This window comes from Geotrypetes seraphini, chromosome 8 (assembly GCF_902459505.1).
Source record: "Geotrypetes seraphini chromosome 8, aGeoSer1.1, whole genome shotgun sequence".
Taxonomy (NCBI): Eukaryota; Metazoa; Chordata; class Amphibia; order Gymnophiona; family Dermophiidae; genus Geotrypetes; species Geotrypetes seraphini.
The window spans coordinates 182,844,372-182,863,172 of NC_047091.1; the positions used below are offsets into that span (position 1 = coordinate 182,844,372).

The 18,801-nt window shown below is 47.9% G+C and overlaps 1 protein-coding gene across 4 annotated transcripts in view; it reads left to right on the top strand.

Annotated features, from left to right (window-relative positions):
- The window catches only part of TPCN1 (two pore segment channel 1), a 182,301-nt gene that overhangs the window by 44,914 nt on the left and 118,586 nt on the right, over positions 1–18,801 (top strand). For all 4 annotated transcript variants that reach the window (XR_004540412.1, XM_033955855.1, XM_033955854.1 and 1 more), the window contains 2 exons: positions 1,064–1,177; positions 2,749–2,879. Coding sequence is in view for 3 of the 4 variants with exons in the window: in XM_033955855.1 (XP_033811746.1) it covers positions 1,064–1,177; positions 2,749–2,879 (245 nt within the window). In the remaining variant the exon portion in view is untranslated. The remainder of the gene's footprint in view (positions 1–1,063; positions 1,178–2,748; positions 2,880–18,801) is intronic.

The following is an 18,801-nucleotide window of genomic DNA, read 5'->3' on the forward strand; positions in this document are numbered from 1 at the left end:
GCGCAGACCATCTTCCTTGACCGTAGATAGTCTGCGCATGCACTGGTCCTTCGTGCCCATCAGAGTTTTTTTTCTTTTTTTACTGTTTTTTTTACTTTGCGAGCCCGTGGTTTTAACCCGTTTTAAACCCACGGGTTAAAACCACGGTCTTGCACTGTGGGGCTGAGCAGGGCTGGAGAGTCGGAGCAGAGAGCAGGACAGCCAGAGCAGGAGAATCTGAGCAGAGAACAGGGTTTTAGCACAAGCAACTGGTCCTCACCAGTAGCTAATTTTTTGATCAGTCAGCCAGTCGGTGTGCCAGAAGAAAGTTTGCATGCCGATTCCCCTCATTTGCATGCACGGATCGGGATCAGGATCAGATCGGTACACAGGTTAGTTGGAGGGAAATCGGGTCACATAGGGCTCACAAACCGATCGGTACACGATTGTTTTGCTTAGTGAATCTAGCCTCTTGTCTTACATGATAAATTTCTTTTCTTTAGTCACAGCAGATTAATCCACCCTTTCTGATTGTTTTCTCCTTCCTTTCACAGGTGACCTGTCTTTTGGCTGCTTTGCATTGGACTTCTGGTCAGCTTTATATGTCTCTGTTCTGTGAGGAGGGAGTTCTGTGCCTGTTGGTGCTAAATGTTTGTTTATCCTTCTGCTTTGTTATGAGAAATACTGACTAACCTAGGAGCATACCAGAATGCTCCTCAAAGACAGAACTTAATTTGGTTCTCTCTATCTCTGCCTGCTGGTGTTAGGCAAAAACCCACATGCCTTTTTGATTCATCTGCTGTGATTAAAGGAAAGAAAATTATCTGGTAAGACATAATTTTTCCATAAACAGCATCAAGTATTGCAGAACAGGAAGAAATAAATATTGCACCACCACATGTGGCAGAGAAGGGCCTTATAATCAAGGTTAGAACCTGGGGAAGGTAAAGCCCTGGGTTTAACAGGAGGGGAGACTTGGATTATAGGTGATGAAAAGCTGATCACATAATCACATTATGTAGTTTGCATGCCATTGAACCCTGCATAGTTTTAATGGTGGCATGTCATGTGATCTGCTTTTTAGGTCCATGCAACACTGGAGCTATTTGCCTTGATAGTAGTGGTCTTTGAGCTTGCTATGAAGATGAGATGGCTAGGCTGCCGCACCTTTATCAGACACAGAAGGACCCTGGGAAAGGTATACTACTTTGCTCCTGCTCCTGCTCACTGTGTGCCCACCAATACGCAGTACAGTGGAACCTTGGTTTGCGGGTATAATTTGTTCCAGAAGCATGTTCGTAAACCAAAGTGCTCGTATATCTTTTATTTATTTAAAAAATTTATATACCGTGGAACCTTGGTTTACGAGCATAATTCGTTCCAGAAGCATGCTCGTAAACCAAATTGCTCGTATATCAAAGCAAGTTTCCCCATAGGAAGTAAGGGAAACTGCTTTAATTGGTTCTACCTCCCCCCCCAACGAGGCTACCGGCGCTGCTCCATTCTCCCCCCTTGAGGAATCCGATGCTGTTCCAAACCCCTCCCCGTGATCCAGCTTCCCCCCCCCCCTGCGAACCGGCATCTCCCCGCTCGCGTTGCCCCCCCTCCCGAGCAGTTAATGACACCCTTTACCCGACTTGGCACCAGTGCCGGTGCCCGAAGATCCTCCCTCTTCTGGCGCGGCTGGGTGGTGCGTCGGAGATCCTCCTTCTGGTCTGGGCTGGGCTGGACTGGCTTTGAGCATTTGCGCATGCTCAAAGCCTTCTGGTCTCGCTCTCTCCGAGATTGAGAGCGAGACCAGAAGGCTTTGAGCATGCGCAAATGCTCAAAGCCAGTCCAGCCCAGACCAGAAGAAGGAGGATCTCCGACGCACCGCCCAGCCCAGGCCGCGCCAGAAGAGGGAGGATCTTCGGGCACCGGCACTGGTGCCAAGTCGGGTAAAGGGTGTCATTGACTGCTCGGGAGGGGGGAAAGTAGGATCGCGGTGGAGGGGGGCAACGCGAGCGGGGGGGGATGCCGGATCGCCGGGGGGGGGGGCGCTCGTACAGCGAGGCAAGCTCGGTTTACGAGGCACCAAGTTTGCGAATGTTTTGCTTGTCTTGCAAAACACTCGCAAACTGATGCACTCGTAAACCGAGATACCACTGTACCTTGATTCCAATATAGCACTTTAAAATCTAACACATAAAATCTAATAGACCATTAATGATATAAACCCTACCCACCCACCCTTCATCAGTGCTTTATTGGAATCAGTTTATGATATATTTATGTGCACTTGTTGTTTGATTTTAAAACGAATAAAGAATTGGAAAAAAATTTATATACCATCTAAAACTAAATGAGAATCTCGGAGAGAGTGGGAACCAGAAAGTCTTGAGCATGCGCAGATGCTCCAGGCCCCGCAGCAGCCCAGCAGATATCAACGGCAGGCGCGGTAGACTCTTTCGGCACTAACACATCCCGTGGGTTGGTGCTGCATGCCGGTGTCCTGTTTGAGCCGTGTGGGGGTGGGGGGGCTTGCATATCAAGTCAACGCTCGATTTGCGAGTAAAAGTTTGCAGGAGTGTTTTGCTCTTCTTGCAAAACACTCGCAAATCGCATTACTCACAAACTGAGGTTTGACTGTACTTCATTTTTTTTTTTCATTCTTATTGTAACTAATGATTTTAATATGTTTGCTTCATAATGATTGATTTTTGGTGGGGGCAGTGGCAAGTGGGTTTGAATTGATAAACCCCCATTTGTTCTTTCTCTTTCAACTGGCAGACTATTGTCTTACTGGTGCAGTTTATAGAAGCCATAGTGGTATTGGTACGCCAGACTTCACATGTCCGAGTTACGCGTGCATTGCGGCCTATTTTTCTTGTGGACTGTCATTACAGCAGAGCTGTCAGAAGGTGAGTACTAGCTAATTGTGCTGTGAAGGAAGAAGTGGTTAGATGTGTGCAAAAAATGCCTAGGAAAAAGTGGCTGTACCAGAAGCACTGGGGGATTTCCATAACACCAGTTCTCATGGATCTTAAGAATCTCTGATAGAAAATGACACAGGGACAATTTTTTTTTCTCATCTGCCCCATTCCTGCAAGGTCTGACCTCATCTGTACAAGCCTCAACACTTTAAAATCCTAAGTAGCAACATTCTAGAGCTCAGATTGTGATGTCATAATGCCTCATTCCACCAATGCTTAAGCTCCGTCCTCATCCGCACAAGCCTGAAACACTTTAAAATCCTAAGTAGCAACATTCTAGAGCTCAGATTGTGATGTCATAATGCCTCATTCCACCAATGCTTAAGCTCCGTCCTCATCCGCACAAGCCTGAAACACTTTAAAATCCTAAGAAGCAACATTCTAGAGCTCAAATTGTGATGTCATAATGCCTCATTCCACCAATGCCTAAGCTCTGTCCTCATCTGCACAAGCCTCAAACACTCTAAAATCATAAGTAGCAACATTCTAGAGCTCAGATTGTGATGTCATAATGCCTCATTCCACCAATGACTAAGCTCTGTCCTCATCTGCACAAGCCTCAAACACTCTAAAATCATAAGTAGCAACATTCTAGAGCTCAGATTGTGATGTCATAATGCCTCATTCCACCAATGACTAAGCTCTGTCCTCATCTGCACAAGCCTCAAACACTCTAAAATCATAAGTAGCAACATTCTAGAGCTCAGATTGTGATGTCATAATGCCTCATTCCACCAATGCTTAAGCTCTGTCCTCATCTGCACAAGCCTCAAACACTCTAAAATCATAAGTAGCAACATTCTAGAGCTCAGATTGTGATGTCATAATGCCTCATTCCACCAATGCTTAAGCTCCGTCCTCATCTGCACAGGCCTCAAACACTTTAAAATCATAAGTGTTCGAGGCTTGTGCAGTTAAGGCAGAGTTTATAGGGATGGGGACAAATTTGTCCCCTTGTCATTCTCTAATCTCTGATCTGGTGCTATACAGGTTGAAGCAAGAAAACAAAAAAAAACTATACAGTTCTCAACTCTACAAAAAAAACCTTCTATAGTTCTCAACAACTGCTTTACATTTCAACAAGAAATTTTACATACTTATTTAATATGTATTACTATTAACAACATTATCATGTTGATAACTGACATTTTAACATTCTACATAGTGATTTTTGCAAGTTAAAAATGTTGAAAACAAAACAAAAAAGTCATTCAAACAATACAATTAACAATGTCAGAATTTTCCAGTCACTGAATGCTCAGTGTCCACCCTCTTTTTTTTTTTTCCTTTATTCATTTTTTTTTTTTTATAATTCTTTATTCATTTTCATATTTTACATGAAGTGTACAAAATATTGAATTACAACTAATGAAAACACAATATCACTTTTATATCTATTACATAATATTCTAAACATATTTTTATCCCCTCCCCCACCCACCACCCTTCCAGTACTTTCCAATCACCTTATACATATTGTATACAATATTATAACATGTTAGGTAAAATTATTTTCATTCTTTAGCACTCTCCAGACCAGTAGAGGTTAACTTTACGAATGGGTATATATCTAATCATGACCAGCAGGTGGAGACTGAAAACAAAACTTTGGGACAGTATATCCTAGCCCCTCCTCTCTATTTCCCTCAGTCTGTCTTCTTTCAGTCTCCAGCAGGTGTTGAGTGATCTGTACCCATCTCCCTTGGTAGGGCTGTTGGAATTTGTTTAAGGGGTTTATTGTCCCTGTTTTTAGCCGGACGGAGCTTGGACGGACTCTGTTTGGGGGTTCGTCCGACCTCGGGGGTGTCAAACCCGGCGGGTCACGAGCGGGGTCCCTCCCCCCACTTCCTCCACCTCCCCACATTTTTTTAGAGGAGCCTCAGCAATAAGCCTTGCCCCCTAAATCAAGCAAGACTATTGCTTTGAGAGCCTGTGGAGTCTGTTCTGTAAAAAAAAAAAAAAAAAAAAAAAAAATCCTGAGGTAGTGCTGGTCTGGAGGGTTGTATCCCTTTAAGAAAACTGTATTTTACTGTATTTTTTCAACTAACCGGCACTTTTTTTTACAGCTAGGTCGCGTATGGAGCAATGAGCACTTCTAAAGGGAAAAAGTGCTCATTGTGCTCCAGACGCGAGGCACTCGCGGCCGGCCTGTGCAAGCGGTGTTCAGGCCGGTGCGGTGGAGGAGCTCCGTCGGCAGCGGCTGCAGGCGCCCAGAGCTCCCCGCCGATGGTGCCTCGCGAGTCGGCAGGGAACGGTGGAGAAGCCCGGTCTTCTCCGTCCGCCCACGGAGGGATTCCCCGAGCCGCCGACGGTCGGGTTTTTGAGGATTCCCTCTCAGCTGATATTTTGACAGCTGATGCCGGCTTGCCTGTTTTAGCGGCTGAGACTTTTCAGGTCTCTCAGCCGCTGCAGGCTGTGGAGGGAGCTGTTTTGGCGGGAAAGACGCCATCTTCTCTGTCTGGCCCCTCCATTTTGTCTTCCACCTCAGGTGACCTTCCCCCTGTTTTGACTATGCAGGGGCAAGGTTCTGCTGGGTCCCCTGCTGTGGCAGGGAGTCCCTTGGGACCCTCGGGGGGGTTTTCTCCTGAATTTTTCTTTTCTTTATGCAGAGCCTATTTTCAGGCGGCTGGGGGTCCCGGTTGCGCCCAGGGGGTCTCGGGGGGTGGTTTTTCCTCCGCGCTTCCTGCGGCTTTGCCGCTTTCGTCTGGCGTGACGTCCCCTCCGCCGCCTCCCTTGTCCAAGCGTCCGCGGGTGTCGTGGGATGAGAATTTGTGGTCGGAGGAACGGGTCGGTCTGGAGGAGGACCTGGACCCTTCTGAGGAATTCCAGGACTCTCTGGAGGGGACGGAAGCTGGCGGCGGGTTGTCGGATTTCCCGTTCTCCAGTGACGAGGCGTCTGTGGTGCGTCTTTTTCAGAAAGATGAGCTGCCTGACCTTATTCAGCAGGTTTCTTCGGCCTTGCGTTTTGAGGACGCGCCGCCGGAGACTCCGCGTGTGGGGGACCCCCTGTTGCGGGGGATCCGTACCGTTTCCCGCTCTTTTCCTATGCATCAGGATATTCGGGATATTATCCTGGAGCAGTGGAAAACGCCGGAGACGCCGTTTCGGCTGGCGCGCAGCATGGCTCGCCTGTATCCCATTCCTGAAGGGGATCGGGCTACGTTAGCTTCGCCGGTCGTGGATGCGGTGGTCTCGGCAATTTCCAAGCGGCATACCGTGCCTGTTGAGGGCGGTTCTGCCTTGTGAGATCCTGAGGAGCGCAAATTGGAGGGCCTCCTTAAGCAAAATTTTCAGGTCTCTGGTTTTGGGGTCCAGGCGGCTATTTGTGGGGGACTGGTCGCTCGCGCCGTGTTTCGGTGGGCGGAGCGGGTCTTGGATCGAGAGTCTGACGACTGGTCTCTGGTGGATCAGGAGGTTGCGAAGATTGAGATGGCGGCCTCATTCCTCTCAGATGCTCTCTATGACTTGGTGCGGATCTCGGCTAAGTCTATGGCTTTTGGCGTGGCCGCAAGGCGTGTGTTGTGGCTGCGCGCTTGGGCGGCGGATGCTGCGTCCAAAGCTAAGCTTACTAAATTTCCCTTTCGGGGGTCGTTTTTGTTTGGAGAGGACTTGGATAAGTTGATTCAGACTCTGTCGGACTCGAAAGTTCCCCGTCTGCCGGAGGACCGTGCCCGCCCGGCGTCTCGGGGGGGTGCGGCCCGGGGGCGTTTGCGGGATTTTCGCAAGTATCGCCCTGGGCGTGGGGCTGCTTCTTTCCAGTCTCCGGGATTTTCCCGGGGTCGGTTCTTCCAGCGTATGCAGCCCTTTCGGGGGGCCCGTCGGGGGGCAGGGAATCCCTCCGCCGGTTCCCCCGCTTCCCGTCCTGCACAATGACGCCTTGCCGGCGCCCCCTTTGGTTCCGGTGGGGGCCCGGCTGTGCGATTTTTTCCCCAAATGGGCCGAGATCACGTCCGATCAGTGGGTCCTGGAGGTGGTGCGGGACGGTTATGCCCTGGAGTTCGCCCGCTCTCTACCGGATTTTTTCCTCGCTTCTCCATGTCAGACTCCGGGGAAGACGCAGGCTTTTCGCCAGACCCTTCAGCGCTTGCTAGATCTCAGGGCAGTGGTTCCGGTGCCCCCTCCGGAGTGGGGCACGGGCAGGTACTCCATTTACTTTGTGGTGCCCAAGAAGGAGGGGACCTTTCGGCCCATCCTCGATTTGAAAGGGGTCAACAGGGCTCTCAAGATTCCCTCTTTCCGTATGGAAACTCTGCGGTCGGTCATTCTGGCGGTTCAGCCGGGGGAGTTTCTCACTTCTCTCGATCTGACGGAGGCCTACTTGCATGTTCCCATTCGGGCCTCTCATCAGCGTTTCCTGCGCTTTGCGATCTTGGGTCGGCACTTTCAGTTCTGTGCGCTTCCCTTTGGGCTGGCCACGGCTCCTCGGACGTTCACCAAGGTGATGGTGGTCGTCGCGGCAGCCTTGCGGTCGGAGGGCATCCTGGTACACCCCTACCTGGACGACTGGTTAATTCGGGCAAAGTCGTTGCAGGAAAGCTCCCGGGTTACTGCTCGGGTGGTGGAGTTTCTCAGGTCGCTGGGCTGGGTGGTCAACCTTTCCAAGAGTCGGTTGGTCCCGGCTCAGCGTCTGGAGTACCTAGGGGTGCTGTTCGACACCTCCTTGGGGAAGGTCTTCCTCCCAGAGGGCCGGGTGAGCAAATTGCAATCTCAGATTCGCCTGCTTTTGGCGTCCCGGTGTCCTCGGGCGCGAGATTTCCTCCAGGTCTTGGGGTCGATGGCGGCGTCCCTGGACGTGGTGAGGTGGGCGCGGGCCCACATGCGTCCTCTCCAGTATGCTCTGCTCCGGAGGTGGTCTCCCCAGAGGCACGGGATGGATGTTCCGGTTCCCCTGCGAGGCTTGGCGCGCTGCAGTCTGCGTTGGTGGCTCCAGACCCCTCACCTAGTTCAGGGGGTGGGTCTGGATCTCCCGCAGTGGACGGTGCTCCTGACGGATGCGAGTCTCCTGGGTTGGGGGGCTCAGTGTTTGGGTCACTCAGCTCAGGGCACCTGGTCCGCGGAGGAGGCCGCCTGGTCGATCAACGTGTTGGAGACCAGAGCGGTCCGTCTGGCGCTGTTGGCTTTCCACTCCCTGTTGCGGGGCAAGTCGGTCAGAGTGCTGTCGGACAATGCCACGGCGGTGGCTTATGTCAATCGTCAGGGGGGCACCAAGAGCACTCAGGTGGCGCAGGAGGCGGCTCTGCTCATGGTTTGGGCGGAATCCCATCTGCTGGACCTCTCGGCCTCTCACATAGCCGGAGTAGAAAATGTTCAGGCAGACTTCCTCAGTCGTCACTTCCTAGATCCAGGAGAGTGGTGTCTCGGCGCCGAGGCGTTTCAGTTGATAGTGCAGGCTTGGGGGCAGCCCCTGATGGACCTGATGGCCACGGGTGGCAACGCCAAAGTGCCCCGCTTCTTCAGTCGTCGCAGGGACGGTCTGGCCGAGGGTCTGGATGCTCTGGTCCAGCAGTGGCCAACGGAGGGGCTGTTGTATGTATTCCCTCCTTGGCCGCTGGTGGGCAGAGTGCTTCTTCGCATTGTTTACCATCCGGGTTTGGTGGTGCTGGTGGCGCCGGATTGGCCTCGCCGTCCGTGGTATGCGGATCTGGTGAGGCACCTGGTAGCGGATCCTCTTCCTCTGCCTCTCTCGGACGACCTGCTGATGCAGGGTCCCATTCCCATGTTCGACCCGTCTCCCTTCTGTCTTACGGCGTGGCTCTTGAAAGGGGTCGCCTTAGCAAGAAGGGATATTCAGACAAGGTGATCTCTACACTGTTGGGGTCCCGGAGGCTTTCTACCTCTCGGGCTTATGTGCGGGTTTGGCGTCTCTTTGAGGAATGGTGTCGGGCGCGGGGAGTGACCTCTTTTCGCGCTTCTCTGCCTAACATTCTGGAGTTCTTGCAGGATGGTCTGGATAGAGGCCTGGCTTGGTCTTCTCTCCGGGTTCATCTTGCGGCCCTGTCGGCTTTTCGAGGGTTGGTGTCAGGTCAGCGTTTATCGGCTCTTCCTGATGTGATTAGGTTTTTGCGGGCGGCCAAGTTGCTTAGGCCTCCCCTACGGCCCTCGGTTCCCTCTTGGGATCTTAATCTGGTTCTTTCTGTATTGGTGCGTCCGCCTTTCGAGCCGTTGGACGACTGTTCCTTGAAGGACCTTACTTTGAAGGCGGTCTTTTTGGTGGCCATTACTTCTGCTAGGCGTGTTTCTGAGCTGCAGGCTTTCTCTTGTAGGACTCCCTTCTTGGAGTTTTCTAGGGAGCGGGTCGTCTTGCGGCCTGTTCCTTCCTTTCTGCCTAAGGTTGTTTCTCCTTTTCATGTCAATCAATCGGTGGTTCTCCCGGTCTTGGGTGGTCGGGAGGGCTCTTCTGAGCAACGGCAGCTGCGCAAGTTGGATGTCGGTCGGGTCCTTCGCTCTTATGTGCAGCGGACCCAGGAATTCCGGAAGTCCGATCGTCTCTTTGTCCTCCTGGCGGGTCCTCGTCGGGGAGCTGGCGCTTCTAAGGCTACTATTGCGCGCTGGATCAAGGAGACGATTGCTTCCGCTTATCTTCTGAAACAGCAGCCTGTTCCGGAGTTTCTCAAGGCTCATTCCACTCGGGGTCAGGCGGCTTCTTGGGCTGAGTCGTCGCTCGTGCCTCCTGTGGATATTTGTAAGGCTGCGGTTTGGTCCTCCTTGCATTCCTTTGTTCGTCATTATCGGGTTGATGTGCAGGCGCGTCGGGACGCGGTGTTCGGTGAGCGTGTACTGGTATCGGCCCTTCGGGGGTCCCGCCCGTGAGAGGGACTGCTTTGGTACGTCCCATTCGTAAAGTTAACCTCTACTGGTCTGGAGAGTGCTAAAGAAGGAGAAATTAGGTTCTTACCTGCTAATTTACTTTCTTTTAGCTTCTCCAGACCAGTAGAGGTCCCCACCCTGTCTGTTGTTGTTGTTGTTGTTGGGGCTGTTGCGCGGGCAGTTTTTGGTTTTTTGCTGCGGGTTCTAGTATTTTTCTAGGGCCGGGGAGAATTGAAGAACAGCGGCTGTGGCTCGGCTGGCTTAGCTGGCGAGCTGTGGGGACATTCTTCCTTCGGGAATTTCTCCTCTGCATTTTCCAACAGCATTTTGGGTTTGTTATTTGTTACTCCTTTCGGAGTATTGTTTTTTCTCTCTGTTGTTTTCCAGTTCTTGGTTCTGCTTGGCTATTCGGCAGACTGAGGGAAATAGAGAGGAGGGGCTAGGATATACTGTCCCAAAGTTTTGTTTTCAGTCTCCACCTGCTGGTCATGATTAGATATATACCCATTCGTAAAGTTAACCTCTACTGGTCTGGAGAAGCTAAAAGAAAGTAAATTAGCAGGTAAGAACCTAATTTCTCCTTATCCCCCCTCCATGTGTGCCATAAAGAAGACAATGAAAAGAAGAAGAGAAATCCTACTATTCATTCACTACAATATTTTATCAATGGCCCCCATATTTTTATAAATTTAGGATATGTCCCTCTTTGTATTGCTATTGCTCTTTCCTAAACTACAGTTGTGCACAATAAAACTTAAGAAAATTAATATCAAAAATTATTTCCCCCACCCAATCCACCAGGTAATCAAAAAATAAATACCAAAAAAATTATCCAACCTAAACAAACCCCTATTCATTTCCAATACATACCCCCCTCCCTGGATGTGTAAGTTTTCCATCTAGAAAGATCAATCCTTACAATATTTAGTAATGGTTCCCAAACCTCCATAAATTTTTTATATCTTCCCTGCTGATTTGCCATGAACTTTTCCATTTTAAAGGCATAACATAGGGACTCAGACCAGAACGAATAATTTAATCTGTCCCAATTTTTCCAGTACCCTCTTAACAGCCTTCGATCATTCCCTGTGGTAGGCTGTCTTTGTGGGTTTGAATGGAGCTTGTGATGAGCCCCTGACATTGCTCCCCAGACAAAAGTCTACATCCCTGTGACATTAGCAGTAAGCTGGTATCCCCCTCTTTTCCCCTCCCCCCAAACAATGATAGTTTTACATGCAGACAATTTTACATGCATGGAAATTGCTAGGTGGTCATACTAAAAAGTCTGTAATGCTGCTGTATTTAAAAGTACAGGTAGTCATCGACTTGCGACCTATCCAAGTTACGACTGTTCGACCTTACGACGTGACTTCCGCTCTCCGAAGAAAGAAAATGTTGTTAACAAATTGCTTTAAGATGATTAAAATACCATTACCCAGTCTAATATTCTTGCCTTAATTTAACATAGGCCCACTTACGACCTAGGAGTCAGAACCAATTGCAGTCGTAAGTAGGCGACTGCCTGTAATCTCTTTCCACTTGGCAATATAAAGCTATAAAATTTCATGTTGTAATTCCAAGTGGCTGCTGAGAAAACAGTAACCCCCCACCCCCAAAAAAACAAAAAAAAAAAACCCCAACCCCAACAAACTCTATGGGATTTCTTTTTTTCCCCCCCTTCACTCTACACAGAATTGGAAGAAAATGTACTACAAGAATAGTGTGGAACTATTTATCAGGGAACAGCTATTTACTTTCAGGACCAGAGGGCATGACATTAATGGAAGATTAAAAAAAAAAAAAAAAATTTAAGAAAGGGTATGTTTTCAGTCAACACACAATAAATCTGTGGAATTGGGGTGTGGCTTGGAACACGCAAGGAATGGAGGCTTAACCGCAGAGCTCCTCAAAGCCAGGCAACGAATTGAAAGATAACAGTGATTTTGCTTCGCTCACCAGACTTAAAAATAACAAAAAACAGCATTGGAAATGGCTGCTACAAGGCAGGGGAAATCGGAGAAGCCCTGCACATCCGGTGTATCAGCAAAAAGATCAAAAGTCAGTCCGGTATCACTGTCGAGTGTGCCAATACCACTGGAAACTGAGGAATTTTCTGACAAAGCGGATATTATGGCAGAACTGTTTAAAATTAAACTAATGCTGACTGACAATGCAAGTAAAATATCTGAAGTCAAAGAGGAAGTACTCAGTCTAAAGCAAGAGATCCAGACTGACAGGCAAAGGATGTCAGTGATTGAAGAGAGAGTTAAGCAGCTGGAAGCTATCACACAAAACTGTGAAGAGGAAAGGAAAGATGTAGTGAGTTTAAAAAATCAACTGGTGGACTTGGAAAATCGGGGAAAGAGAAAGAACATAAGAGTGCTTGGTTTAGCTGAAAATCTTGAAGGGGGAGACGCTATACAGTTTCTAGAGAACCTTTTACCTAAGCTGTTACAGTTAAATTCTAAGTGGCCGTTAGAAATAGAACGTGCACACAGAATCCCTTCAAAAAGACCAGTAAACCAGGCTGGCCCCAGACCCTTGATTTTTAAAGTTTTAAGGTATCAGCAAGCTTTGGAAATCTTAAAGGTGGCAAAAGCAAATAAAAACTTGAATTATAAGGGGTCTAAATTGATGTTGGTCCCAGACTTTGCTAAATACACTGCAAATATAAGGAAACAGTTTCTCACGTTCAGGCAGCAATTAAAAGAAAAAGGCTACATGTATGGCTTATACTATCCATCGACAATGAGAGTGTCTAATGGGAATAAGTCCATGGATTTTCAAGATCCTGCAAAACTTAAAGAATTTCTAGCACAAGTGGAACCAATGTCTACATGAAAAGAAACAGAGAAAATAGGAAAGATTCATCTGAAGAAAGAAGAAATAAAAATGGGATATAAAATGAACAAGAAGAAGATGGATAAGAAGAAAGAAGAGGACAATGACTAATGATTGAACAGAATATTTTTAATGCATTTGAAAGATTTTGTTTATTATATTATTATAATATATTGAATGCTATGAAATAATTTTAATCTACTAAGAAATCAATTTATTTATGGCAGTTATTACTTTCATATTTATTTATGCTAATATTAATTGAGAAGAATGATAAGAATTTAAAGGATATAAAGATAGGGGAATGGATATTTAAGTGGGGGATAATTAATAAAGAAGAAATTAATTTTAGACTATTTATTAATTGATATGGAAATTTCTACTCTATTCAAATGCTTAATCATATTGAATTTATTATGAATGATATGTGAGAATGTTTAAATTGATTGTATTAATACTATTATTAACTTAGATAAATTGTATGAATGGGTATATATAATTTAAACAATGAATATTTATATACATGGAATTATAGCTAAAATTGATTTGTTAAAAGTATATTGAAGGGGATAATATATTATTTTAAATTGAGGATATGTTTATAATTTTATGACTTAATTACATATTGATCTTATTATAATTATAAATTCACATAGATATTAATTGAAATGAATTACAAAAATTATTAAATAAAGGGCTAAATGTATAGAATTGGTACCTTTAAAGATGGGATAATTAATTAATGAGCAGGTAAGGAAATATGGTAATCTAATTAAAATATGACTATTATTACTATATTTAATAGATAATTATATTGAATTTCATATAGATACTTTTATATAATAATATGGAAATGAATATTAAATGAATGAGTATATATAGATAAGTAATTAAAGATTTATATATAAGGGGGGAAAATATTGTTGAATTTTTGGGATATATTAAGTATTATCCCAGGACAAGCAGGCAGCATATTCTTGACTGATGGGTGACGGCACCGACGGAGCCCCGGTACGGACAATTTTAGAGTGATTGCACTCTAAGAACTTGGAAAGTTCTAGCAGGCCGCACCGCGCACGCGCGCGGTCCCCAGTTTCTTAGTTTCCGCGGAGCTAAGAAGACGCGTTTCTTTCAACGGCCGTTGAAAGAGTTTTTTGTAATCGCCCTTCCCGCTCGCGTAAACCCCTTTTGGAAATAAAGTTTTCTTTATTTCTCTTCTTTTCTTTAGTTAAAAAAAAAAACAAAAAACTTTCATTTTTTTCTTCATTTCTTTCGCTTCGCCCCGGCGGGGCCTGTTGTCATCATCGAGGCCTCGGCCTTCGATTTGGCAGAAGCCGTTTTCACTTTCATGCCCCCTCAACCCGGGTTTAAAAAGTGCCAGCGGTGCGCTCGACCAATTTCACTGACAGACCCGCACAACTGGTGTCTGCAGTGTCTTGGTCCTGACCATCGAGCGTCCACCTGCACCCGCTGTGCGACTTTAAAGAAGAGAACTCTAAAAAATCGCCAGATCCAACAGCGGTTGTTATTCGGCGCCGAGATGTCTGATTCCGCAGCACCGGCACCGACATCAGCCCCCATCTCAGTCGGCACCTACTTCGTCGACACCGTGCGATACCGCGCCGGCGTCGCACCCTATAGGTAAGCCGGCTAAGAAGCCTTCCCCGTTGGAGCTTCCTCCGGTCTCAGTAGCAGCGAGTCCAGTCCTGCCGACCTCGAGGCGTCCACGGAAGCGCTCCGCTCCTATTGAGGTGAGCCCCTCGACATCGGGGTCCTCATCCTCGGAGCGTAGAGCGGCACCACAGGTACCGCAGAAGAAAAAAGCGGTACCGGTGCTTTCGCTGGACGAGCGGATTGCTGCTGTCCTGCAAGTGCAACTTAAGGAGCAGTTGCCACAACTCCTTCCCGCACTTTTGACACTGAGTCTTCCAGTCCCGGTCCGGTCTGAGCCATCGGTACCGACAGTGGAGCGCCCTCTTTTATCGGCATCCACTTTGTCGGTACCGGGTCACACTATCTCCTCGACTTTGATGCCAATCTTAGCACCGGAACCGAGAGCTCAACACCAGGCGGTGCAGACCTCGGTACCAACGCAGCAGGTCACGTCTCCTGGTACCGTATCTATGAGGTCGGGTAAGTCAGCGCGCAAAACCCGACACCTGGAACCCTCCACGCCGGAGTCTCGAGATTGTGGCTCTCAGATTCGGGACCCTGATTTGTGGGGTGATTCTGAAGAGCCCTTTCTGTCTGAAGGTGAGTGTTCCTCTGATGAAGAGGATCAACTTGTTGTTGATCCCTCTTCTAAACATGATTCCACATCTTTTACTTCTTTCTTAAAAGAGATGTGTGAATCTCTTTCTATTCCCTTAGAGGCTGAGTCGAAGAAATCCAAGGCATTCCTTGATGCTCTGGACTTTGACCAGCCTCCAAGGGAATTTCTCAAACTCCCTCTCCGTGACATCTTACGAGAGACTTTCTATAAAAATTTAGAGACTCCCCTGACTGTACCAGGAGCTCCTCGTAAATTGGACCCTTATACAAGGTTATCCCTATTCCTGGTTTTGACAAACCTCAGCTCCCGCATGAGTCTCTTTTGGTAGAATCCACACTTAAGAAATCAGCGGGAGCTAGTGTGTATGCCTCAGTCCCTCCTGGCAGAGAAGGAAAAGCCATGGACAAATTTGGCAAACGTTTATATCAGAATGCCATGTTAGCCAATAGGTCAGGGAACTATGCTTTTCATTTTTCATTTTATTTAAAGCACCTCATTCAAAACATGGCTGCTTTTGAAAAGTACCTCCCTAACCGCAAGAAATCTGCATTTCATGCCTGTTCTTCCTCCCTTCTCCAGTTACGCAAGTTCCTAGTTCGGTCAATTTATGACACTTTTGAATTGACTTCTAGGGCCACGGCTATGTCTGTTGCCATGCGTCGGTTGGCATGGCTCAGAGTCTCAGAGCTCGATGTAAATCATCAGGACCGCCTAGCAAATGCTCCCTGCTTGGGTGATGAGCTCTTCGGAGAGTCCATGGATTCCACTACACAAAAGCTGTCTGCCCATGAGACTCGGTGGGATACTCTCCTGAAGACTAAGAAAAAGACTCCACCTGCTCGGCCTTTTCGCCAACAATCTGCCTACCAGCGCCGCTATGCTGCCCGTCCCTTGCCACCGGTTACTCAACAGCCTAGACGTCAGCGTCAGCAACAGCGACAACCACCTCGGCCAGCCCAGCAGCAACAGGTGAAGCCTCCTCCACCACAAAAGTCTACCCAACCCTTTTGACGTGGTTCTCCAAAGCATAGCCAGTATTCCACCATCTGCCAATCTCCCTCGACCCATAGGAGGACGTCTGTCTTGTTTCACCAGCCGTTGGGAGAACATCACATCGGATCAGTGGGTCCTCAACATCATCCGCCACGGCTACTCTCTCAACTTTCAGACACGTCCTGCACAAAGTCTGCCAAGAGAGTCTGCTTTGAACACCTCTCAGTCTTCTCTCCTTCTTCAGGAGGTTCAATCCCTCCTCCTCCTGAACGCCATAGAGGAAGTTCCTCTAGATCAGAAGGGGCAGGGATTCTACTCCCGTTATTTTCTGGTCCCCAATAAAACAGGGGATCTCAGACCCATCCTAGATCTTCGCGATCTCAACAAATGCTTGGTCAGGGAGAAATTCAAGATGCTTTCTCTGGCAACTCTTTATCCTCTTCTTCATCAAAGCGACTGGCTATGCTCCCTCGATCTCAAAGAAGCATACACTCACATTCCGGTCAATCTGGCCTCCAGGCAGTACCTCCGCTTCATGATCAATCATTGTCATTACCAATACAAGGTGCTACCCTTCAGTCTTGCCTCCTCTCCAAGAGTGTTCACCAAATGTCTGATTGTGGTGGCCGCCTTTCTACGCTCTCACCACCTTCAAGTCTTTCCTTATCTGGACGATTGGTTAATCAAGGCCAATTCATCTCAAACAGTGCTCCTGGCCACCAACCAAACCATCCTGTTTCTACAGCTTCTGGGGTTCGAGATCAATCTACCCAAATCTCATCTCATTCCCACTCAGAGACTTCAATTCATTGGAGCGGTGCTGGACACAGTCCTCATGAGAGCATTCCTGCCGTCCAACCATCTTCAAACGCTTCAATCTCTATGTCAGCAGGTGCTTCCACAACGTTCCATCTCTGCCAAGCAAATGATGATACTCTTGGGTTACATGGCCTCCACAGTTCATGTCACACCCCTCGCACGTCTTCACCTGCGCACTCCTCAATGGACCCTAGCTACCCAGTGGTCCCAAGCGACGGATCCTTGCTCATGACACATATCTGTGACATCATCTCTTCGTCAGTCTCTACAATGGTGGTTGATATCCTCAAATCTCTCCAGAGGTCTTCTGTTTCATCTACCTCCTCATCAACTTGTCATCACCACCGACGCCTCCCCTTATGCTTGGGGAGCTCATTTGAACGAATTCCAAACTCAAGGACTTTGGACAGCCCAGGAAATGAAACATCACATCAATTTCCTGGAACTCAGAGCGATGTTTTATGCCCTCAAGGCCTTCCAACATCTTCTCTTTCCTCAGGTCCTCCTGCTGTGCACAGACAATCAAGTTGCGATGTACTACATCAACAAGCAGGGTGGGACAGGCTCTCACCTCTTGTGCCAGGAAGCCCAGAAGATTTGGGCTTGGGCCACAGATCACCAACTATTCCTGAAAGCTATCTACATTCAGGGAGAACAGAATTCCTTAGCGGACAAGCTCAGCAGAATTCTCCAACCTCACGAGTGGACACTCGATCCTTTAACGCTACAGTCCATCTTCGCTCAGTGAGGCACTCCTCAGATAGACCTCTTTGCAGCTCCTCACAATCACCAGCTGCCCCTCTTCTGCTCCAGACTCTACTCTCCTCACCGTCTGGCAGCGGATGCATTTCTCCTCGATTGGTCCAATCTGTTCCTGTACGCTTTCCCTCCTCTGCCTCTCATGTTACGAACCTTGTTCAAGCTCAAGAGGGAACGAGCCACCATGATTCTGATTGCTCCACGGTGGCCCAGGCAACATTGGTTCTCCCTTCTACTTCAACTCAGTTCCAGGGAGCCTTTCCTTCTTCCACTGTTTCCTTCTCTGCTTACGCAACATCAGGAGACCCTTTTGCATCCCAACCTTCCGTCTCTGCACCTGACAGCTTGGTTTCTCTCGGGCTGACTTCTCATGATACTCTTTTGTCTCAGCCCGTTCGTTCCATTCTGGATGCCTCCAGGAAACCGGCCACTCTGTAATGTTACCATCAGAAGTGGACACGGTTTTCTTCCTGGTGTCTTCTTCATCATCATGATCCCACTTCCCTTGCAGTGGAGGCCTTATTGGATTATCTTCTTTCTTTGTCTGACTCTGGCCTCAAGTCTACTTCCATCAGAGTCCACCTCAGTGCTATTGCTGCTTTTCGTGAGCCAGTTCATGGAAAACTTCTCTCGGCTCATCCCTTGGTGTCCAGATTCATGCGGGGTCTTTTCAATGTGAAACCACCTCTCAAAGCCCCTCCGGTAATCTGGGATCTCAATGTGGTTCTTTCCGCCTTAATGAAGCCTCCTTTTGAACCTTTGGCTACCGTTCCTTTCAAGTTTCTCACTTGGAAGGTACTTTTCCTTATTGCTCTTACCTCTGCCAGGAGGGTCAGTGAGCTACATGCACTAGTTGCGGATCCACCTTTTACAGTCTTTCATCATGACAAGGTGGTTCTGCGTACACATCCAAAGTTTCTCCCTAAGGTTGTCTCTGAATTCCATCTCAACCAATCCATTGTTTTGCCTGTCTTCTTTCCGAAACCTCACTCTCATTCTGGAGAACAGGCTCTGCATACTTTGGACTGTAAACGGGCTCTAGCTTATTATTTAGAGCGTACTAAGCCCCACAGATCAGCTACCCAACTTTTTCTGTCCTTTGATCCGAATAAATTGGGACGTCCTGTTTCTAAACGTACGTTGTCTAATTGGCTGGCAGCGTGCATTTCTTTCTGTTATGCTCAGACCGGACTGACACTGGAAGGTTCTGTCACGGTCCATAGAGTTCGAGCTATGGCAGCATCTGTAGCTTTCCTCCGCTCCACGCCTATTGAGGAAATCTGCAAGGCTGCTACTTGGTCCTCAGTTCATACTTTTACATCTCATTATTGTCTGGATGCTTTCTCCAGACGGGATGGA